The following is a 25,318-nucleotide window of genomic DNA, read 5'->3' as shown; positions in this document are numbered from 1 at the left end:
CGAACACACACACTGGGAAGGAGCAGGTGAGGGAAAAGGAGGGGGGAAACAGGAAGGGTAAACACAACAGGGAAATGAAAATAAGAGACAACAAAACTGACACAGCACCGTGACAGTTATGGGGCAAAGTCCCGCCTCAAAGACCCATCAGACAGAGTGCAGATTTTGCAGTGAGAGCCGTCTTTTTCCAGATGATTTCTAAACGCAAAACATAAGACAGATGATAATAAACAATAAGTTTTGAATGTTAGTAAAAGGTTTTATAGTCAATGGAGACAAGGTTATAGAAATATAGGCATACAAATATCACACATGCAGGTACAAAAAAATGTTTCAGAATGAATAAAAAACACTGTGTGTGATTCTGCAAAAAACCACAAATTTGCAACACCCATAAATGAGACTGATAGCGCAAGGGTGAATGTGATAATGCAAACAATACATCACACTAGCTATGCCATAATGGGACTCATCCACATGGCTTGAATGAGTCCTATGTAGCACTGTAGATATTAACAGATAGCTAGGACTAGACTCTTGGTTCGGAAGAGCAGTTTTAAGACTAGTACTCAAGAATAACAAACCACAGACCATGAGGTAAGCTTGAACTGCTGGCGTATTTATATAATTTGCAAAAATGGTAGTAGACAATACATACATAGAATGGTACCAGACAACATATATGGACGGAGGAATCTTGTACTCAAATCCCTTAAACAACAAAATAAAACCCAAATCTCGGGAAAATATTATTTCTCCCTATTTTGTCTCTTTGAGATTATTTTAACCCTATTTGAGTTAATAGATCATGTTTCAACTGGGATCCTTTAAGTTGTTATCTTAGTTCTAGTTTCTCGTTTCTTTGAGTTGACTCAGTTCTAGGTTCTCATTTTATCTCAGTTAGACCCATTTTAGTCTTTCTACCATAGCAACACAACAGTTTGCATTTCTTATTGGGCACAAAATAGATGAAAACATAAAATAAAACTTAACACAAGATCAAAACAGAATTTTCACAGATCGATATCAATCAATAAACTCAAATTTCCACAACTCAGTGTGTATAATCAGTCCTTTGATAGGTCCTTTAAAAGAAAGAAAAGTCCAAATGCCTGTTGCAGCACTCTACTGAGGGTTTAGTCCTACCGAGATTCAGGTCTTTGACTCAGTGTCTTTATCCCTCCAGTGTAGGTTGGCTCACAGACAGACCTCCATTGGGTAGCTCGCCATCTTCTTTTCCACGCTGCTGGTGGGCAAACACCAAGCGATCATCTCAACTAGACAAAAACCTGGCCTGTTGTACAGCCATACAACTGGGCAACATACATAAACATGTTTAGTCTTGCATATTTCTTAACAAAAAGGTACACTTGAGCTGAACAAGCACGTAAATAAATCTTAATTATCAATTCAGTCCGGACCGCGTAACAACATGGCAGCGGCCATCCTCCTCACTTTACTAGAGAGGCTAAACTTGACCATGTGTCTGCATGTAGCTTCTTAACTCCCACTATACAAATAAAAACCCATAAAATACAAAACATTAAGTCGTTCACACTTACCTTAGCTTAGCTATTGGCATTTCCCATTGCACATTTAGCTTGAAAACACAAGAGATAATACGCTAATTAACACAGAAAAGTTCGTTTTGGTTTATTTTTAACTCACCAAATCCTTGTTTGAAAGAAATAAAACACAGCATCCAGCAATGTACACGGAAGGTGAACACAAAATTCTCCAAAATTGGAAAAACCAAGCTTCACATTCCTCAAAAACTCTTTATACTTATTTTTTCTGTCTCTCCTCTGGTGGCTTGCTTGTATTGATCTGCGGCTTTCTCTTTCTATTTTTCCTCTCTCTCCAGTACCTGATTGGCTGTTACCGCTGCATGCGTTAAAGGAGTAGTACACAAAGTAAAATAGCAGAAATGAACTATAAACTACTTTTTGATTGATGTAAATAGTAAATGAACTTAATTACTAATTTGCTCATTGTATTTAATAATTATGTAACCTATTTATTGGTTTAAGGCTATATTAACCCTGGTTACACCTACACTTGCCATGGCACTAGTATTTTTTAGAAAACATTCAATGAATTTCAACAAGAATATTTAAACAATTCATGTTGATTCATACACAACATAAACTTGGACTCATTGGTGAAGTGGTGGACAAGTGTGATCTTGCAAAAACAAATGTACCTCTTAAGAATTATGTACACTTCTACAGTATATGAATTTCTTGGAGGAATACGAAATAACTCATTCCTTAACATGCTTTGCAGAATATGGTTATAAAAGCCATAATCCTCAGGTAAAAGATTTGCTTGAATGTTTTTGGCAGTCCTTTTTGCAGACCTAATGTTTTCCTCTCTTTCTCTGTAGGTCAGAGATCAGTGAAGGCAGTGGTTCCAGTGGAGAGATGATGTCCATGCAAAGTAAGTGTTCTGTCACCACAGAAGCCAGCCATCTGTTATATCTGCTCTATACATTGAAAGCACTTTTGCACAGCCACTACTGTGTAACTTCTGAGGTTCTTAAGTGCTTACTGCTTTTATTGGAGGTGATCATGATTGCTTGAAATTGTTAACATGAAGCGACCCATCTAAAGGCTGATTGGTAAGTAAGTGTTTGGTTCTGCCTATGGGACAGAACCAGTTTGACCGTCACACAATGTTAGCAAATAATACAAAGTTTGGAAGCAGAAATCCCCATGATTCTATCAGTGTAAACCATTTTTCATTCTTTTACACATATTTGCACAGGAAGTCTTCTGATAGCTTATGTGAAATAGTTTGTAGTTAGTTATGTAGATATTTCTATTGACAGGCATATCTGGTATTTTACTGCTCTGTCCTTGTGAGTTCCTTTTTTGGAACATTACATTACACATTACTGTGTTCATAAATTTGGTTCAGTATCATTTAGACTAATTCTGAGTCTTCAAAGGTAAAGTTTTTGATAGATGAGACCAGGATCTAAAACAGGTCATGAGACCAGATCTTGAATGGCATGCGGCGATTTTCATTTTTCCGATACTATTTAGAGGACTTTAGGATGGTTGCAGACTCACCAGATTTGGCACGTAGCTTCTAACCCATGAGTACGTAAATTCGATACCACAACTGCCCTCAGGTGCGACACTACAGCTCAGTAGCGCCCCCTAATGGCTTTTCCCATTTTGTACGTACAGACAAACACCTACGCAGACCAAATTTTGCACACACATCACCAGTCATGCCCATTGATATCTGATAGAGGTCCTGGCCTTTTAAGTTGAAAAATGGCTCCATAGCGCCCCCTGGAATATTTCAAACTTTAAGCCCCGCCTCCTACATGCACACACATTAACGAAAGTCGGCATGCATATGTATCATGACCAGACGCACAAAAACTCCTCTTGGACCCATACCCTCAGGCCAACGGGAAGTCTGCTATTTTGGTTCAAATTTGAGATTTCACCGCCATTTTGCACCCATTTAAAACCCATTTCTATGCCTCGTACATTAACTAACTGCTCCTACAGATTTAACACCACAGACTTCACAGTCACTAAGTATCATCCTCAGACCTTGATGATGATATGTTGTCAGAAGCTTTCGACTCCGTTATACCTGGTGGCGTGATGGTGCGCTCCATTTTGATGCTTCGCCATAAGCAGGAAGTCCTTATAACTTCAACATACAATTTCCCATCTGCATCAAATTGCTCACACATGTACAGGGGCTCGCCCTGAATACGTCTCTGCATCAATACTGTGTCATATCTATAGCGCCACCCACTGGACACAGGAAGTCACTGAATATGTCACTGTTGTGTTTTCAGTGACACGGATACCATTTAGGTAGGAACCTTTCCACAGACAACGGGCGAGCACACATCTGGCCGCACGCCCTCCGACGGCGCCACAGCCCGACGTACGTGGGGCGAGGGCCCGTTCATCACTGCTTGCAGTTTTAATTTTTAATTGGCTTTCATGGTATACTAGCATTCCCATCCATTTTCTTTATGCAAAACTAGAGACCATTTTGCAGGGATGGGGTCACATCACGCCTAGACTTATTCAATATACCCATCCTCTCATGGTCAACTTTATGGTACAGTTGACCTTTTTCACCACAGTGAATTCCCTCATGTGTTCCATTGAACTATACATACTGATCTGGCATCGCAGCATGTGTGATCCCCCTTGATGCCCTCTTGTAGAGGTTGACAGATTAATTGGTTTGGCCGATTCATCGGTGCCGATAGGACCTTTTACAAAAACTATTGTTATTGGCTGAACTTGGCTCCGATAGTTGCCGATGGTTGCTGCATGGAGGATACGCTGAGTCAATCATCATCATTTCAGGGCCACTTCTGTTGAAAATATCTTAATCCTCTTAATCTCCCTCTCTCTTGTAATTAATTACTGTAATTAATGTCAAGTGTTTCAATGTAGACTAAGAGACTAACGTTACATCAGAGATATTTTTTTCATAAAGTAATTCTCCACTCCATGAAATACCTTCCATGCACTACTCTGGCCATAGGGTTAGGAAATACGGGCTAACGTTAAATCTTTGTGGTCCCGGGGTAACGTTAAACTTTGGAACAGCCGATTTTACCGGAGGCTGACAAGTGTGGCATTCAAGTCATATTCAGTCTCTCATAGCCAGACCTCTCTCATCTGACCTGTGTTTAGTTTATCTAGTCTTGAATATATAACGCGACACCATCACCTTGTCCACGATGGGGACAGGGCACTGAAGAGGCAGGCAGGCAGGCAGGCAAAGAAACCATTCCGTTAACGTTACGTTACTTCATACTGTATTTACCAATGTGGTGTTCTCTCTTCCAAATAATCCAGCCACGTAGCTATCCATCCATTCATGAAATGAAATACCACACTTTATACTCCTCCTTAACCCGGGAATATGCACAAACATTAATGGTTTGTAAGAGTGGCATTTAACAATGTAACGGGACACACAACAGAAGTAATCCTGGCCAGTTCAGCCACAGAACAGCTCATCGTCCATTGTAAATAGAACAGATTCCAATGATGTAATCCACTAAAACACGTTTCCAGATCTTGTGTCTTGATATCAACCAGACATCTACTGCTAGCTTTTCAACTCAAATTAAAGACTGTGTCCTGCACATCTCTAAAGTTACTCTACTAACATTACCCTATATTATTACACAGCTCTATTGAATGCTGCTCTCTGATTGGTCCATCGCTGCGTTCTACGGTCCGTTATTTCCGTATAATGACAGTTGTCAAGTATAACAGACAGTTGCTAGGGACGGCACTCTGATCCGCCCTGGCAACATATTAGCCTTTTAAAAATGGATTATTTCTGTAATATTACTTTCAATATATTTGGTGAAAATGAAACCTTGGAGTCATGGTTATTGGCTGACGATATGATGGAGAAGAAGGCTGGAGAAGAAAAGGAAAACACGGAAAGGAAAGGACTTTATGAGACACAAGATCCTGAATCACAAGGAAATAGATGACATAGAAGAGCAAAGGCATGAAATAAACACAAAACGGAGCACATCATGGGCCTTGACACTATTTAAGGACTGGCTAACTGAGAAGAAGATGACAACAGATTTGGATAAGTACGGGGCAGAAAACCTCAACCAGGTGCTGCGGTCATTTTATCCGTCAGTCCAAAACTCCACGCAGAAACGTACTCCATTGCCAGTTACATGGCAATCAGGGCTGGTATATGTCGACACTTCTCAAAGTTTGACATAATGAACAGCGCTACCTTCAACTCCAGTAATGGGGTATTTAAATCAGTTATTAAAAAACTCCTCAGCAGTGCTGTCTCCGCATACAGCTGTCGGGCTGGTCCAAAAAGTGTGGTTTGATGTACAGTTGCATTTGGCAAGGCGAGGGAGAGAGGGCAATCGAGACTTGAAAAGAGACTCTTTTGTTTTGAGGCAGGATGATAAGGGCCATGAATATATTTCTCTCGCCCACAACGCCGAGACAAAAAACCATAAAGATCCAAATGATCCATGTAAAGAAAATTACAGAGGTTTCGCTGAGCCTGACAACCCAAACTGCCCCGTCGCAAGTTTTAAAAAATATCTGTCTCTTTGCCCTCCTGACACAAAAGCGTTATATCTTCACCCGTCAAAAAAAGACCAGCAGCTACTGAACAGGCAAGCAGTGTGGTTTTCCCGGGAACTGATGGGGCACAATTTCCTAGGACAAATGATGAGCAAGACAGCTGGACTTTCAACGCGTTACACCAACCACAGCATAAGAAGCACCGCTGTCCAGCTCCTCTCTCAGGCCAGCCTTGAAAGTCGTCAGATCATGTCTGTGACTGGACACAGGTGTGAGAGCAGCCTCAGCCGTCCACCACGGATCGGGAGAAATGGAGCAAGATCCTGTCTTCCAATAAAAGCAATAGTAGGTTTAACACATCACTCTGGTAAAGCGCTGGCTTACGACTCGCTGTCAAATGATTTTTTTTTTTACAGGTGTGTCAGCCTCGGAGCCACAGCCAAATGAGAGCTGCACGTTTAACATCCCAAGAGATGTCCCATTCACACTATCAAACTTTACCATCAACGGCAACGTCCAATTCAATATAAATACTAAATAAAAACTTTATCGACCAATCCTTGTCGCTGCTGAATCATTGTGGGTGATTATTTATTATTTATTTCACTCGTAAGCCGTGTAATAAGCGGGATAATGTATAGTTAGTTGTTATGGAGAAATAAACCCCTTCAGGTTGTATGGAACCATACAACCTGTCGGGGCTTATTTCTCCATAACAACCTCCGAACTATACATTATCCCTTACATATCGGCTGATCGGCTATCAGCTTTTTTTATATCAGCCTTTAAAAATCCACATCGGTCAACCTCTACTTTCTTGTGCACAGTAAAAGGGGGTCCAGCTGCCTTTGGTCAGTTTTGAATTAGCAGCCAGGAAACTTAAACCTTCTGTTCACAAACTACTATTCTTGGCCAGTTCGCGACTGCTAAGTGACTGTCTTGACTGTCAGCTCGACATGGAGTTCTGTAGGCACATCAGCAGCTTCTTGATTCGGCTAGTGACTTTTGTTCTTACTCTGTAATGGATTGCATACAATAGTTCTTTACTTGAGATAAAAAATAATTAACTAACAGCAGTAGTAGTGGTAGTAGCAGAAGTAGTAGTAGGAGTAGTTTTACAAGTATCTGCTGTCAGCCATGTGTTGTTTCTTGCAGTGAATGAGGCAGACAGTGTGGTGAAGGTGGCAGAGTGGCAGCAGACCTACTACGCCTCAGACTCTGGCATTCAATCAGGAGCCACCACAGTCCGGGACGATGAGAGCAGCACTGAGTACAGTGGACGTAAGAAGTACACTGGCAGTGCTACAACCAGTGCTCCTGCTACAGCCACTGCTGGGGGAGGAGAAGATACAGCAGCTGGAGGAGTAGAGAGCCCCACGGGTGAGACTTTATACAGCACTTTAACTGAGAGAGCTCATAAACCATTAGGTTTCAGTGGTTCATGTGTTTTGGTTTCTTTGGTTTATTTCTATCATTTATTCTCTTTTTGCTCCATTGATCTTTGTTTCTATTGCTAACCCTGACTTTCATCATCTCATTCTTGCCCTCTCTGTGTTCATTATCACATATCTGGTCGTTATTGTCGTGCATCTGTGTTGCTTTTTTCTTCTGTATTTATAGTTCTGCTTGTTGCTGAATTAAAAACAATGGTGTGATATACACATTTGCTTATACATAACTTTACTTCTTTGTTTGTTTGCCCATTGATCAGTCTAACACACATGATTATTCCAGACCACTGAATGAATTTTTATGAAACACATATATGTTGGATTAATTAATATTTATTGCAATGTGCATATACATAGAAATAGAAGTCTTTGGCAATTAGGCCCCATCGTGATGTCCATTGTATTTTAAGAGAGAGGGTGCAGCTGTGAGTAGTATAGGAGGCCCCCCTAATGGAGCTTAGACGCTGGTGGTGGTGATGGGATGGAGAGAATGGCTAAAGAAATGGAAATCTAGGTTGTTTTAACTGAAAGAGTAAACGCCCATCAACAGCTGATAAATTTGTGGGAAGAGAGTAAGATGGAGAGAGTTGTGAATGAATGAACATTACTATTGTCTTCCCAATTGAACTAACGCTGAGCTTCATTCATTTGATCCTGTGTCAATTCATGGTTTGCTTCGTTGTGAGTAAATGCAAGTAAGGACTTGTGTTTCTCCTTCAGAAGAAACCAGTTTTCTATCATTCATACGTCTTCTCTACAAAATCAACTTCCACAGTGTAAATAATCCATCACATCTGACATAAAGAAAGTTTGCATTTAATTCTCATTTTACTCTGTTACGTTCTGCTTCCTATCAACCACCTGACACCCATGGGAAGAAATCAAAGTCCCCCCCTTTACTCTCACACATAGCTGACACAGCCGATCATTGGAAGCACAATTTGACACCATGATTCTTGTAATTGCAAAACAAATTAACTTTCAAAAAAATTATTCTAATGATCTGCAAAATATCAACTAAATATAGACAGTAAAGTAGACAATTTATCATTGAATTTGAATTTGCTGTCTGCCTATAGCCTTCTGTATGCAATGAATTTGCTGTTTTTGCAAAACACAAAAAAACAGAAAACAAAGAAAAAAACATGTTTTTTTTATTTTATACCTGATGAAACAAGAAAAATATGAAATGACAACACGCTGTAGCAATGGCATTTAGAGTTCAGTTTGAAATAAACACGGGCTTGGTGTGTGACAAACTGGGACGGATCCAGGGGAAAGTTTCCCATAAAATTACAATTTGGCGTATTTGAACAAAATCAACAACAGCTACCAACAGCCATAGTCCTTAAAACCTTAACTAATGTGTTGTCATGGGTTAGATTGTCAAAAGAAGAAAAATAACAGCTTAAATCCCTGAGGAGCTAAATTAGCATTAGTGACAGTTGCGTCCACAGTTTGCAGTTACCTATAGTTCCCTCAAATAATGTAACGAAGATGTGCATCAGAGGGGCTTTAGAAGTGGGTATAAACAATGCCGACTGAAAAAAATGTAGTTATATGCCGTATATCTGCAGCACTGGTTAAAGTTATATCACATGTTAATCTGGGTGTACAGCGATCTCCACATTGCCTTTGAGCTGGGCGTAAACATATACCTCAGACTGTATGTTTCCCTTATAGGCTTATGCAAGTACAAACAGTAACTTAACATTACACATCTTTAGTTTATTTAACTTAGTTCACAGAAGAGCTGTTAAAGTTAGTTATCAGCCGAAACAGCGTTAGACTACATACATCCGCTTCTGTGGAGTCAACCACCCAAAGTACGGACAGTGCCACTCTGTCCGTATCCGAGACATCTGTACTGTATATTATATCACTTGATGATCAAAGTGACAAGAACTTATGTGTAGTCATGAAAGAGTGAGAGAACCATAGAGACACACTGCTGTCTCTGTAGTATTCCTATAATATTCCTACTGTTTCTGTTAGGGCAGAGTGAGTAGCCTAGTTGGCTGACATGAGATAATCTACTTTTTGAGTACAAGTATCATCTGAGTAAAATGTGTTAGTATCTGTATTCGTGATGAAGGAAAATCTTCATTGGGTAGAAGTTTATTCATTCACGTTTATAAAAAGACTTGCTCTATAAATAGTTGTCTCACTCTTAAATCAAAAACATTGACCTAAGATCTGAAGATCAAGATCAATTCTGAGGCTGAGTTTAGTTTTTAATACTTCTGACCGGCCACTTTTCAATTTCATGCTTAGACTAGAAAGACACTAGAACGGATACCAGCCACCTAGATAGGCCTGATTTTTTTTTTTTTCATCAACATCCATGCATTGGTCCCTGAGAAATTAATGAAAATGTTGAAAAACACTCTATATCGCAGTTTTAAAGAAAGTGAGAAAAAAATTCCTGGATCCACACCAAAAGTTAATCGGGTGCAGATAATTCAGTTAGTTGAACAGATACAAATACAGATAATGGTGTACTATTCTGTAATTGATCAGTATTGTTTGTACATTACATGTGTGTGTCTTGCTTGTTGATGTGGGAACCGGGGGTTGCTCCAATTGGCCCACCCCCTCTGTTAAAAATGAACAAAATGAAAGACTGGCTATACAAACATAAAGACCACAGATTAGGTGGTACTTTTCTTCTCTACCTACCACAGTCCTTTCTACATACAAAGAAAATAAAGCATATGTCTGTAAATATTATTGAAAAGAAAAATAAATAAATAAAAAAATTAAAAAAAATAAAATTCCAACTAAGTATTGTGTGTATCAAGATGTATGCATTTTCCTAATCTGTTCCATTGAGCTCCACTATTGTCTAAAAGCTATTAAAGACTAAACTAATTAAACACACTATAGTTTATTATAGCTTTTTGTTTATTTATTTTGACTCGATCTCGCATTCACTGTACTCCTGCAAGAAATACTCAGTGCTGCTCCAAATGTGGAGTCGATTTTGATCCGCTTCTCAAAATCGTCTCCAACCCATGCACTTTTTAGTCCTGTTTGAGTGACGTTTGATAAAAACTACTGCTTGAGCTCAAATGATATTTGCATCCTTGTAGCCCTAAGGGGCTGGTTAACATACATGCTGTATCACGTCATCATTTTCCCTTGCCTGTGTGGGTTTGCAGGCACTGTGTTAATAAATGTGTGCAGCCCAAACTTTTGACAGTATGTACTGTGCTGGTACTAACATTTGATGTATGTAGTAGATGAGTGATACAAGTAAATGCACAATTGCGGATAAGCAACCTCAGGTTGGGCTCCTCTTTGTTCTCAGGAGGTCTATTATTATACACATGCACATTCTGAAAAATATTCTACCCCCAGTACTTACATTAATAGATGCTTTAACTTGCACCTTTCTGACTCATTTAATTTGGGTATCAAGTATAGAAAAAAAGTCTCACTGATTTCCTTTCCTCAGTAAGTCTCTCAGAGGGCCAATGATCTGACTCCTGCAAAGTCAAAACACGTCCATCAAACTGATCTGAATGTAGGATTGTGCCATATTTCAAACAAAATGCAAAAAGAAAATGCTGTAGTTTGTAATTCGGCTTTGTGTAAAGTACAGAAGTTGGGGGGTTTTCTTTGAAAAGGGAAAAAATTACCATTGTTATGAATGATACAGGACCTAACCTAGACAGGAACCACAGCTGAAAGACTAATCCTATGAAAAAGTGACTGCAAATATTTACTTGAAAAAAGCATGTTCAATTAAATGTTTATGGCAAGGATCCCTTGACCACACTGAGAGGTGCATTTAGCTAACTTGTCAAGGATTCCTTGAAGGATCTCTATAAAGCCAATGACGGTTACCTCTTTCTTCAAGCATTGGAAATTAATCAGTAGGCCGCTGCTGTACCCGGTGAGTCACATTTTCCTGCTAATCACATAATGATCGTATCTAGGGATCAAGAAGTCTTGTCCAAAGGCTGAATAGAGCCATCTGTCAAACACGCAGTGAAACTGTCAACATTAGTACATGTCAAAGTGACTGTGAGTGTGATCAAGAATAAAAATGTACACGACTGTGGCGCATGGTGCCACTAGTTGATGTAAAAATCTCTTCTGAAACATTCTGATGATGCAAACTGAAAGTCCTGAATCTGAAATGTCTCTTGCACAGAGATACTTGCTCCATCACAAGGATTCCAAAACTCCAAAACAGGGTGTTTTGAAACCTGATTGGATGGTTCAGATGTTAACACATACGTTAACAATAAAAGTATAACTTGCACTTGTGTATTCTCTGGTCAGGACGCCATTACTTAATTGTATCTTTATAGAGCAAATAGTTGTTTGCTGCTATATTAATGTTGAAATCTGATATTTAGAACCAGCACAACAGGTAGCACTGAACAGTATAAATATGGGCATCCGACATTACAACTACAATCTTGTGACCTTGCAAACTATAATGTATATCTGGGCCATACATGCCCATACATACAAGGATGTGTTACACATACTTAGTGTTGCATTAGCCAAACTGCATGGAACTTTCAGTTTTGTATATGTCAGTAAATGATTCCTGTATCATTGTCAAAATAATTCATTCAAATTCTGAGAGTGCTGTAGTAGATACTTGTATGTAGAATATGGATAGGATGCTCCAGGATCATATTTCACACTTCATCAGAAACATTAATGAAAGAAATGCTAAATCAGAAATTGCACTGAGTTACCAAGGCTAGTGGAAAACAGGCTAGAATAGAGGTGACAACATGACTTTGGCTAGCTCAAGAAAAACAAGGAGCAAATTTGCTTTCTTGAAAACGATGATATAAATCATGTTGGGTCTTGGAATGGCCAGTGTTGTTTTGTCATTCATACACTCTACAGCTCCTCGATACCTGGGAAGACCTTGGGATCTTATGTTTGGCATAAAGTGGCCCAAAATGTCATTTCTAATTTCAGACCGACGCAGTTGTTCATTTTCACACCCAGCGCCCATGGTGTGTAAATAGCAAATGTACTTGTGGCCAACTGTGCTTCCCTGAGCATGTTGGTTTAATAATGAGGTGTGGTCAGGTTCATTGATGGCACATTGCCATCTTGAGGCAGCAGAAAGTAACCAACAAAAAGTTGCTCTAAAGACAAAACTGCAGTGTGTTTCCTGCTATTAATATTAGGTGCATTATTCAGTTAGTACAGTGTTACCACCAGCTTTCTGAGAGGCGAAAACTGAGACTAAAGTGTGCTAATATATATCGTTATACATGGTAGCATTTCTTTCCAATGAATCTAATGTACTGCTAATAAACATTGTACATTATCTAGGTTTCATACCATTAGCAGCGGGGGTAAATATATATTACGGGTTGGTTGTAATCTTTAATGTTACTCTGACCTGTCCAGCAGAAAGCAGGACACTTTGACGTCAGTCTGCAATTATTTCTCTTTAATCACAGATTTCTATCTGGGAAAGGCAGCTCCAATGTCTATTCTTGTTATATGCCGTTGCTTGTCCCGACCTCGTTTAGCTTTTGGAGTTTCTGTTCCTTCGTGATTTTTCTTCTACAAAATAAATATGATCTGCCATGCTTTATCAGATTGTGGTTTCAGACTTCTCTCAATACAAATCGTTTGTCAGGAAACAGCAGCCACTCACTCTTCTTCTTTGTCTTCCAATCGGTACATTTCTGGTGGCCGGCCACTAAATTTAAAAAGGCGAAAGGCGCTCACTAGTGCCAGGTTTGTCCGTTCTGGGCTAATGTAGAAACATGGTGGTGCAACATGGCGACTTCTGTGGAGGTAGACCCGCTCCCTTTGTAGATACAAACAGCTCATTCTAAGGTAATGAAAACATAATAACTCTTATTTTCGGGTGATTCTACACTGAGTAAAACATACTTATGAATATTATATTCTATTTCTGCCAAGTCTGTTCTGCTAGATGCCACCACATATTACACACTGGACCTTTAAGTTGTACTGACATTCTCTGTAAAGATCCACACCAGTGATTTTACATATTTCAAATCTTTTATCAAACCATGCTTTAGTGTTTCAAAAATAAAAAATAAAAGTATTTTTCCAAATAATTATCCTGTCACTGGAGTCAGTACTCTTCATCCCAAAGGTGAGTGTTGAGGTCAGGTTTCTGTATAGGCCAATTTAGAGGCTTACTCCACTCCTCTAAAGGGGTGCAGGTGCAAACAGGTGCAACAAGGAAGCAGGTTCTGACCTAACAAATATTTGGATGCTTCATCTGGCCAACCACCTGATGTGCTACACATTCTTTTGTGATATACCATTAGAAATGGTGCTGTAAGGAAGGGGAATATTTCCCTTGAGATCTGTCCAAATTCACATACATGTTTGAAGATAAAACGAAATGGTTGCTCTCAATTGTTCACATGTACTTGTGGGATTGTCCATGATAACTAGGCTTTGCTGTGCCTCTTATTCACTGTTGTTGAATCGAAAATACATGTGGTTGAGCCTGCAACGAACAGGTTATTTTAAACCTTACGGACATGGTTGAGCTTGTTGTATCGCTTGTCAAGACAGAGAGAACTATTTGCCTCTCTTCCCAGACACTGCTAACACACTTCTAATCATCATTCCCCTGAGGAAAGGCTTAATCCATGACATCAATTTCTCCAGTGCTGAATTCAACTGACACAGGCATCTGGTCCCACAGTGTCATTGTGGACTTTTTAGTTTGAAGCCAAACATGTTTCTTGAGCATGCTGTCAGAAATACCCACAGCTTGTCGAACTATCTGCTCTGCAAGTTTAGCACCTTCATGTTGTCACTTTATAAGTGAATGTCATCTTCATGATCATGTCTTAACACATTTTGTTTCTACAGGTGGCAAAACCATCAACTGTACATTTCAAAGGCATTGAACAAAGGGAAATCAAAGTCCCCAGTATGTTGTTTTCAGACAGCATGACATAGAAGCAGTAATTACTTTAAAGGAGCAATTTATTAGATATGGCCAGAATTTTAATTTACAATCTTCAAAAAATTAACTAACATTATCAACAGAGTAGGAGGAAACAACAGTGTTGACATGAGGTCAGAGATGTTTACTGAAGTTAGGATGTTACCAACTAGCCCCAGCCCATCCTGTCTTGTAATACCACTTTGTACCACAAGAAGCGATAAACCCCCATATAATTCAGCTGGCAGATACGTATATGCAAGCTGTGAGTGTGTGACAAGTTCTGCTAGGTTTTACAAGGTCTCTTAGTGTTTAGTGTATGAATGAACTTAAATGAACAAACTGTATAAAAAACAACTGCACAGCCTCTGAATTCAAGTTTATCTCTTACTGAAATAAGAAAAGCTTAATTGCCTCGATTAACTCATCATAAAAAACACACTTAATTAAACATGACAGAAACTGAATAAAACTCACTGTCTTTTTACAATCACCTTTGGTTTGGTCCAAAGGTCCTCAATTCACAGTGAGATATGAAAATATTCTGAAAATAGATTTTTTAAGTAACTTTTTCCATGTCAGCTTCTGGATTTAGATTATTTTTTTAGTAATTATTTCAGTTTTATTACTGTTTAGTTGAAGGAAATTATTTACCATCCTAAGTGCTGTATCATAGGCAACTGGATGTGTTTCAGTTTCTTGTAGATGTTTCATCTTCGTTGTTGACCCAACCGGCCTTCATGTGGGTTGCTAGGGCTAAAGCCCAGGTGTGAATGGTTGTTTAGCTGTCTGGGAAGGGAACTCAGTACTGCATTGTAGGTGGGTGATAAGTAATGCCGTAGTCCACCTCCTCTGCTCAAAGATGGTCGTTCCAGTTTGACATAGATGGATTCTTTTAACCATCTGTCTTCTCTGGCCAAGATGTTTACATTGTTGTCCTCAAAGGAATAATTTTTCTCCTTCAGATGTAAGTGAACAGCAGAGTCTTGATGTCCAGTTGCCTATGATATAGCACTTAGGATTACCATGGTCTGGATGACTGAGAACATTCATCAACATATTTACCATCCTCGAAACAGTTCAAAGAGGTTTTTGGGAAAATTTTAATGGTACAGCTGATAATCATCAGTGTGATGGTAGAAGTAGATACTTGCTAATAATGTTTCCGAGAGCGCATGTATAGGTAAAATAAAACTGGCCCTAGAATGGATCCCTGAGGGACACTATAGGTGAAAGGAGGAGGAGGAAAACAGACTTATATCCACTGGGATTTTGCTGTACCCTTAATACAAACCCACTGTTTGAGACATATCCAAAGGATGTCATGGTCCACGTTATCAAAGGAAGCACTGAGACCGATTATATAAACAGTTAACATCCAGATTACATGTGTATGGCATGGTTACACAGCCCAGACAACAGCACTGTTACAGAGAGACTAAAATCAATTACAAAATTTAGATTTTTGCAAATGACTGCCCTTACTTTAAAGGCAGCATGATGGTGTAGCAGTTAGGGTTTGAGACCCAGCTAGGACAGGCCCTTTCTGTGCGATGTTTGCATGTTCTCCCCGTGCCTGCGTAGGCTCTCTTCAGGTACTCCGGCTTCCTCCCACAGTTCAAAGACATGCAAGTAAGGTTAACTGGTCACTCGAAATTGCCCGTAGGTGTGAATGTGAGTGTGAATGGTTGTTTGTCTCTATAAGTTAGCCCTGTGATAAACTGCCAACTTGTCCAGGGTGTACCCCGCCGTTTGCCTAACGTCAGGTTGCAGATGATGGATGGATGGATGAATGCTTCACTTTAATTATTGTGTGTAGGACAATGAAAAAACTTGCCAGCATAGCTGTGGAGTGTAAGTTGGAGTGTCCTTAAAGCACAGTCTAGAGATCTTGCTTGAAGTGACGCATCCTGCACATCCATTTGCTGTCTGTGAACACCAAAATCTCTCACAGTATCTACTGGGAGGAGTTCAAAGGTCACAGGTCAGAAGAATACTTCAAGGGTCAAGAATAAATGTCCACTCTATGAAAGGAATCACAATGTACACTATGTATGTGAGTATGTGATGTATGCAAACTTAAATTACAATATTGCACTGAATTGTAAACCAGTGTGTCACTGTGCCACTGGTTCAGAGGCAGACATTAAACCAAATTTACCCATATTAAGTCCAATTAGATCACATTTAATGAGGCCCATTCCAACTCAATGTTTCTCCTTCGGGGAGCTAATGCAGACGTTAAAACACAATAATACATTCAGATAACACTCATTAACATGTTAGCTGAATGTTGAATACTGAGTCACACAATCAAAGTTCATCTCCCAACTTTAATAACATATTTAAGCATTATATAAACAGTTCATTCAATTGTGATGTGGAGTTTTCTTTCCTTGATCTGTTTTGCTTTAAGACAGACGGACAGATAGACAGACGGACAGACAGACAGATACACACACACACAATTGTACCCTTACATGTTGCATGACCTTGGTTTTATTTATCTTTTTTTTGTTTTCATATTCAAATATCCTTAAATAGGTCTTTGTCAGTGTGAACACCACACACATACGCACACACAACCACACGAGCCATCTAACATTCTCCATCTCTCTCTGTATCTCCATCTCCTATGACAGATTTCGACGCCCAGTATTCACTAACCCGGGCTCAGCGCGTCAGGGCTGCCATGTTCCCAGAGACCCTGGTGGAAGGGGAGGCAGCCATGCCTGTCCAATCAGATCCTACACAGCAGAGCAATGTGCAACGACTGGCTGAACCCTCCCAACTGCTAAAGACAGCTATCGTCCATCTGATAAACTACCAGGATGACGCTGAGCTGGCCACCAGGGCGGTGCCAGAACTCACAAAGCTGCTGGCTGACGAAGATCCAGTATGTCACTGTTACACTAAATAGCTGAGAATTTTTTGACTGAGCTTTCATACTCACATGTTCTACTTTACACCGTTATTTCCTCTACGTTTTAGATTGTGGTGAACAAGGCGGCTATGATAGTCAACCAGCTGACCCGTAAGGAGGCCAGTCGCAGGGTGTTGGTGCAGTCTCCAGCCGTGGTGGGCGCCGTGGTGCGCGCCATGACGACAGCAGTTGACATGGAGACAGCCCGTTGCGCAGCTAGTGTGCTCCACAGCCTGTCTCACCAGAGGGAGGGACTGCTAGCCATATTCAAGTCTGGGGGGATACCAGCACTGGTCCGCATGCTAAGGTAGCACACTTCAATACTATACAATACAATACATTGATTAGATTACAATAACTTTACTCTGAAAAAGTCCCCTGGTATGATGATATTTAGAAAAGCAGTGGCAAGTCCAAACTGCAGGACATTGCCGGTTCCATGATGAAAGGGCATGTGTGCACAGGATCAGACTATAAATGGCTCTGCATATACCATGAGGCAGGCATGGACAGAATGAGACTTTATAATGGGTGACCATGTGAAATAAGTCATAGTATAGTATAGGTAGCAGTACACGCAGTGTTAGTGACACTGTTTTTTGAAAGGGGGCTTACTTTGCATTAGTGGTATTATGGGGGTAGTGCTGTCAGCAATACACAACAGCTAATGCCTTTTGTGTATGGGAATAACTGATAATAAATCCAACTAATAATGCTAATCAACAAAAAAAAAATATTCTGTAGCTTTTATTGTCAAAATAAAATGATTTGTGCATTAGCAGCTTCTAAAAAAACTACATGTAAATGTTTTTTTAGTTCTAGTTTCATTTAAGGTAAAGCAGTTCCTTAAGGTATATGATATATTTTCAAATGTCATATAGTTTGAGACAATGCCTTTTATAACAATATAGTTTGATGTTCCATTGAATAACACATTTTATCCATAAAGCCATGTCAGTTTGCCTCTTCCCTCTCTCACACTCTCCACGCAACCTGGCCTCACTCACTCACAAGTTCTCCTGCAATATTGAGTTTGCCACAATGCCAGTACTCTATTTGAATCAGTTTGTTAATCAGTCTATTCAGAGTTGTACAGATTTACAGAGGCCTGTATTTTGCACATGCTACACAAAAATCTGTCCATGAATGAAATTACTGGAGTAACACCTGTGTGATATGGCTTTGCACTGTGAGACACGCTGCATAGCCTGTGTGTGCTTGTTTGTGTGTGAGGTAACTCCACTTCTTCTTGGTAGTTATATATTGTGTTGCAGGCGAGATGTTTCACAAAAATATAAACGCAACACTTTTGTTTTTGCTCCCATTTTTCATGAGCTGAACTCAAAGATCTGAAACATTTTCTATATACACAAAAGACCATTTCACTCAAATATTGTTCATAAATCTGTCTAAATCTGTGTTAGTGAGCACTTCTCCTTTGCCGAGATAATCCATCCCCCCTCACAGGTGTGGCATATCAAGTTGCTGATTAGACAGCATGAATATTGCACAGGTGTGCCGATATCCTGCCAATATCCAGCAACTTCGCACAGCCATTGAAGAGGAGTGGACCAACATTCCACAGGCCACAATCAACAACCTGATCAACTCTATGCGAAGGAGATGTGTTGCACTGCGTGAGGCAAATGGTGGTCACACCAGATACTGACTGGTTTTCTGACCCCTCCAGACCCCCCCAATAAAGCAAAACTGCACATTTCAGAGTGGCCTTTTATTGTGGCCAGCCTAAGGCACACCTGTGCAATATTCATGCTGTCTAATCAGCATCTTGATTTGCCACACCTGTGAGGTGGGATGGATTATCTCGGCAAAGGAGAAGTGCTCACTAACACAGATTTAGACAGATTTGTGAACAATATTTGAGAGAAATTGTCTTTTGTGTATATAGAAAATGTTTTAGATCTTTTGAGTTCAGCTCATGAAAAATGGGAGCAAAAACAAAAGTGTTGCGTTTATATTTTTGTTTAGTGTATATAACAAATACAAAGTCTCTTTCTCTTTGTGTACATGCTATGTGCAGAAATAGTAAAGATTTAAAACAATGTCTGCATTTTTTCAGTACTTTGGAAAATGACACTTCTAAACAATAGACTTACTTAAGATATTTATAGTCGTGTCACAGTTTTGTGGCCTGTGCTACAAAACTTTTAACATCCGTAGCACCAATGCTACAGGCCAAATAGAGTTAACATGCAGCTGCTGCTATTTATTTTAGGCAAATATCAATTTTCATCTGCATTCTGCACCACAGTTTTGCATGCATCACACAGCATGGATGGGGACACCTCACAGTGATCATTTTCCTCTATGTATGTCTGGATTTATTTTATAACTTCCTCCTTCAGACAGTTGTGGTCAAAACTTTACATAGACTTGTAAAGAACATGTATATAATGTCAGTCTTGAGTTCCAATGATTTCTACAACTCTCATTTTTCAGAAATGGAATTAGTGGAACATATACTACTTTGTCACGAAAAACTTTCATGAAGTTTGGTTTAGTAATTAATTTATTATAGGTCTTCTGAAAATGTGACCAAATCTACTGGCTCAAAAATATACAGTAATTCTAATATGTCCCTTGGCCATTTTCACCTCCTTTACGGAAACAGTGAAGTTCAACTAAATTTGTTGGCTTCCTGGCACAGACTTGTTTCGTCAGCACAGTCCATGATCTGAAGGCCATTCCAAAATCTCAATTCTAGCCATTCCTTTACCACTTTTGATGTATGTTTGGGATCATTGTCCTGTTGGAACACCCAACTGCACCCAAGACCCAATCTTCTGCTGATGATTTGAGGTTTTCCTGAAGAATTTGGAGATAATCCTCCTTCTTCACTATTCCGTTTACTTTCTTTAGAGCAGCAGATCCACTGGCAGCAAAACAGCCGCAGCATAATACTACCACCACCATGTCTGACAGTAGGTTTGGTGTTCTTGGGGTTAAAGGCCTCCCCTTCTCTCCTCCAAACATATTGCTGCTCATTGTGGCCAAACAACAATTTTTTTGTTTCATCTGACCACAGAGTTTTCCTCCAGAAGGATTTTTATTTGTCCATGTGATCAGCAGCAAACTTCAGTCGAGCTTAAGGTGTTGTGTCTGAAGCAAGGGCTTCCTTCTTGCACGGCAGCCTCTCAGCCCATGTTGATGTAAAACACACTTGACTGTGGACACTGACACCTGTCTTCCAGCAGTGTCAAATTAATTGCAGACATGTTTTTTGGTTGACTCTTGACCATCCTGACCAGTTTTCTCTCAGCAGCAGGTGATAGTTTGTGTTTTCTGATCGTGGCAGTGACACAACTGTGCCATGCACATTATACTTACACACAGTTGTTTGCACAGCTGATCTTGGGACCTGTAACTGCTTTGAAATTACTCCAAGTGACTTTCCTGACTTGGTCAAATCAATAATGTGCTCTTTCAGATCAATGCTGAGCTCCTTAGACTTTCCCATTGTAGTGTTTGTGGCTGAGTCTAATGGGTGTATCAAACAAGCCCTATTAAAACGGGTCCAGAAAAGTCACTAGCTGTTAGCAATCATAATCCCTCAGAAGAAGAGGCCATGCTATGAAGAAAATTTGATTCACACAACTTTCTCTAATCACCAAAATTGGTCGTTCAAGTTGCTATTTTCAGAAGACCTAAAATAAATGTAATAATAATTGAATCAAACTTAATAAATGTTTTTTGTGGCATTTATTAATGGTGTTCCACTCATTCATCACAGAAACATGAGAGTTGTTGAAATGATTGGAACTCAAGACTGCCTTGATATAGTACGTGTTCTTTACAAGTTTATGTAAAGCTTTTACCACGACTGTATATCCTTTCAATACATTTGAATTAAGTCTCCAGAGCATTCTTTTCATTTGTCAGACACAGAATTATATATTGGACTATGGTCTGAAACGTCAATTATTCCTATGTCACATTTCTGTACTCTATATCTGTCCTTGTAAATAAGAAAATAATCTATCCATGAGTATATTGAATGCAGAGGGTGAGAAGTGTGTGTAGTGTTTACTCGTGGGGTTCATATCCCTCCGTACATCAGTAATATCCAGCTCAGGCATCAGTACTGTGAATTTTCTACTAATTATTATCCTCTCCTCCATTGTTGTTCATGAATGTCCGGACATAAGCAACGCGAACATCATGACGTCAGTGTGAACGGTAATGGCTTACACAGCGCCAAAATTTCGGTTGAGTTCAATATTTTCAACTCACACAATTGTCGCTTGATGCGATTTTTTGCACCATCGCTTCGATCGCGCCGCATCTTTTGTGCCACCCGTCTTATCATTGACGTTATATGTTATCTAGTCGCGCGAAAACTTGGCTTCATGTTTGGTCTTAACACGACATTAATAAAGTAATTTTGTGTCATAATTTTTTCCATATCCTCTATCACCTTTGTTTCTCCAACCCCTCTTTCCATAGATACCCCTAAAGCTAACAAAAGTTGGGAATAAACATTCTTTAAAAACATTTTCAATGAACCTCATCTTCTGAGGTCTGCTTTTCAACCTTCACTGAGCCTTGTTGACCAGTCAGCTCTGAGGAATATTTTCTAAACCCTATTGGCAGGGGACCCTCACTGCTCATATTAGCTTGGTCCATATATACTTATTAGCTCCACTGAACTCAACTGTCAACTGTCAACCTCAATACCTGCCTGGATCTCACCTTAATCCTTTTTGAATGGTAGTAACATGAAAACAATCAGATCTTCACCTTAAAGTTTTATGCCCCTTCACAGTTACACCCTGTCTTGGGTTCTCCTGAAGGCTTGCAGATTCTGTTTGAATACCGATCTTGGCCCCGTCCATCATTTTGTACTTGGCTTGTTTGCTAGGTTGGGCATTTAATCCTCTCCACCCAATTTTCAGCTGGTTTGATGACAGAGACCTGAAATCCTCTCACTGCCATGTCCTTAGTCGCCTCTTCCGCTGTGTTGTATGTGCACAATATCTCTTGTGAGTAATTGTGGTCCAGAAACACTGTCCTTCCCTCATACATGAAGCCTTTTTCTGACATGCTATCTTGACAAGTTCTTCTTTATTTCTGAAACTCAAAAGTCACACCACAGTGGATGTTTGGTGGGGAAACTTTTGGAGTTTGTGAAACCAGAGCACAATGAGCTTTCAATCTTGAGTTCAAATGATAAGGGTAGCTCCAGATTCTCCCTGATGAGGGTCTCAACAAAGACAATCATCAACTCTGCGTTCTTCTCCGCTCCTTCCTTCACCCCGTGTAGCCTTACATGTTCCCTCCTGGATTGTCTCTATTGGTCCATCGTCTGGTTTCAAACTGCATTTGTAGCTCTAGGAGCTCAAACGTGGCTCCTCTATGTTCTGAATGTGTTCCTCCGATTCCATAATACCTTTTTCAGCATCATCTATTCTTACTGATATCATCCTTAATTTCAGACTTTTTGCGATGAAGAATCCCCTATCTCTTGTAAGATTATTTCTAAGTCTGCCATGGTTTGGGTAATGTTAGTCTATAGTATTTCCTCTCCGTTTCAGCTACTCAGGCTGGTCTTCAGACTTGGCTGGCTTTCTCTTTAGCTTATCTGGTTGTCCCATTGCATCAGTTCGCACTTCAGCTGTCTCAGCTAGCTCTGTCGGTAGCTGAGTTTGCTCGCTGTCTTTTTCGTTGTGTAATATTTTTAGCCCTCTTTCTCGGTTTTACTCTCGTCATAATTAACGCCCTTTTGAAAAATAAATTACAGTGTCCCCAATTTCTTCAACTTGATAATGCAGGGCTTTTAATATCTCATGGTCAGGGAGCTCTTTTTCTATTTTGCTGCCATGTTGGCGGCGGCGGAAGTCCCCAGTTCTATTTTCTTTTAAAAGCCACCTCCATTTCCCATAGACAACACTGTTTTGCATATCATGTTTACCAATGACCAGGACATCCTGGTTAGGATACAACTTAATTATTATTATAATGCAATTTCATGACTTACCTGCATGCACTGTCACTTACATCGACAGTAGGTAATGGAAGACAGTCCATACATATTTCTTGTTTAATCCCAAAAAGGGTGTCAGACTAATCAATATTAAATCATAAGCAATAAGCAAATCATTGTTGTATCCTAAAACTACTGCAAACCCCAAAATACAAAAGTAAACTCCTATGTGCACATGAGCTGACATGGCAACAGTTTGTTTCAATGCATGAAGGAATAGCATTTAAAAGCATTCAAATCAAAGATACCCTCAGTCAAAACTTTGATTTAGATAGATTTAATTGCATTTTGGCGAGACAAATTTTAAATTTGAGATCTCACTACCTATATTCTGAACCGTAGAGTTGCATGGAGAATCTAATTACAGATATTGTATCGACAATTCAAGTTGCTAAATCTCAGATATCTTATTTAAATTATTAGTCAGGACTCATATTCAAGATACCTTCAATGTGGTTCTGACTAGAAATATTTCTTTAATTCAGCACTTTTAAAGACATCTAGATTATCTTATTGGATATGTCAAACTAGGATATGACTAGCTTAAATTCAATTGTAGCTGTCTGAAACTGGATTTATGCCAACTCAAAACTACAGAGGAGTTCTTAGATTTAAGTCATGAACATTCATTGTATTACGTTTAAAGCTACAAGAATGTAAACAGTAAACTTGTGGGCTGGACTTGGCTCTGTCAAGCCAAGAAAAGCTGCAAATTCAGTTTAATATATCATAGGTTCATCGCTATCTGTGACCTCTTCATATTGTCAAATTGTTTTTACATTATCATTTGATGCATTGTTAGTGTAGTGTAAGTATTGATTGCTTTAGCCAAGGATATTGTAGGACAAGAAAGGAGAAAATTAATGCATAGACTTTGGACACTTTGCAAATATATATTAGCCACAGTTTGTTGTGATGTAGATTTGATAATGATTTGAATAAAAGACACAATCAACATAAACTGTGAAAAAACAGTAGAGTAGACGAAGCTAAGCAGGGCTCAAAGTAAGCTAAATTATTCATTTTTCAGATTGCCAATTGATGAACTATTGAAAGTTTTCTACATCCAAATGGTAACCAGAGGCCACTTGCAAATTGTAACAGATGACGCGAGCAAGCTAGTCTTCAATTTTAGGACTAAATTTGGGGCCTTTCCAACCCCCAGGCAGGGCTGTGGAGTTAATCCCTTACACTGAGGCTTAACAGAGGAGGATAATTCACACTCATAATTGATTTGGGAGCCTTATTCACACAGAAAAGGAAAGAAAATTGAATAAAAAATTAAAAGCTAAAAGAGCTTCACGGTAGCAGCTTGTTTGGCATGTGTGTGACTTCCATTTACACTATCAACATGCAGCTTTTCCCCTCTGCCTAATACACACTCTCCCATCCTTGCTCTCCTTTTATTTCTTCTGGAGGTTTGTTTTTGTTCCTCACCCTCCTGATTCATTATGCATGTGGTTGTGGTATGAAAGTTCATATATGATCCATATATATAAGCTGAATATCAATTCAGATAAACTTTACTGTCATGATATATTTATGTATCTGTACGTGATGGCTGTGTTACAATATGAGAGAAGGGAAGGACCCAAATGCAGAAACACTCGGGAGGCAGACAGGAACTAAAGGCAAGCTTTATTAAACAAAAGCTGAATGATACCCAGGAAAACCAAAAATGAGTCAAAAGGACAAAAACAGCTTAAACAAAGTGCAAACAAAAGCAAAGTACAAATCAATGAAATAACAAGGAACTAACAACTAGTACATACCATGAGGTCAAACAGAGAAACGCTAGATAGCACTGGAGGATGCTGGGCTGAAACACTGGGGAACACAGGAGGGAAACACAGGAGAAAACGGAACGAACTGACAAAGACAAGAGGGAGCACAAATACTATATACACACACACACTAGGGGATGAGGTGCAGGTGGAGTGAGGCGGG

General features: G+C 39.5%; 1 protein-coding gene across 1 annotated transcript in view; it reads left to right on the top strand.

Annotated features, from left to right (window-relative positions):
• The window catches only part of LOC141019543 (junction plakoglobin-like), a 215,167-nt gene that overhangs the window by 128,589 nt on the left and 61,260 nt on the right, over positions 1–25,318 (top strand). Inside the window, exons 2-5 of the mRNA XM_073494492.1 lie at positions 2,387–2,439; positions 7,227–7,451; positions 17,090–17,343; positions 17,439–17,677. Coding sequence (XP_073350593.1) covers positions 2,424–2,439; positions 7,227–7,451; positions 17,090–17,343; positions 17,439–17,677 — 734 coding nt within the window. The 5' untranslated portion in view covers positions 2,387–2,423. The remainder of the gene's footprint in view (positions 1–2,386; positions 2,440–7,226; positions 7,452–17,089; positions 17,344–17,438; positions 17,678–25,318) is intronic.

Source organism: Pagrus major, chromosome 23 (genome assembly GCF_040436345.1).
Source record: "Pagrus major chromosome 23, Pma_NU_1.0".
Lineage (NCBI taxonomy): Eukaryota > Metazoa > Chordata > Actinopteri > Spariformes > Sparidae > Pagrus > Pagrus major.
The sequence above is the reverse complement of the archived record's forward strand: the minus strand, read 5'-3'. Positions and strand labels throughout refer to the sequence as shown.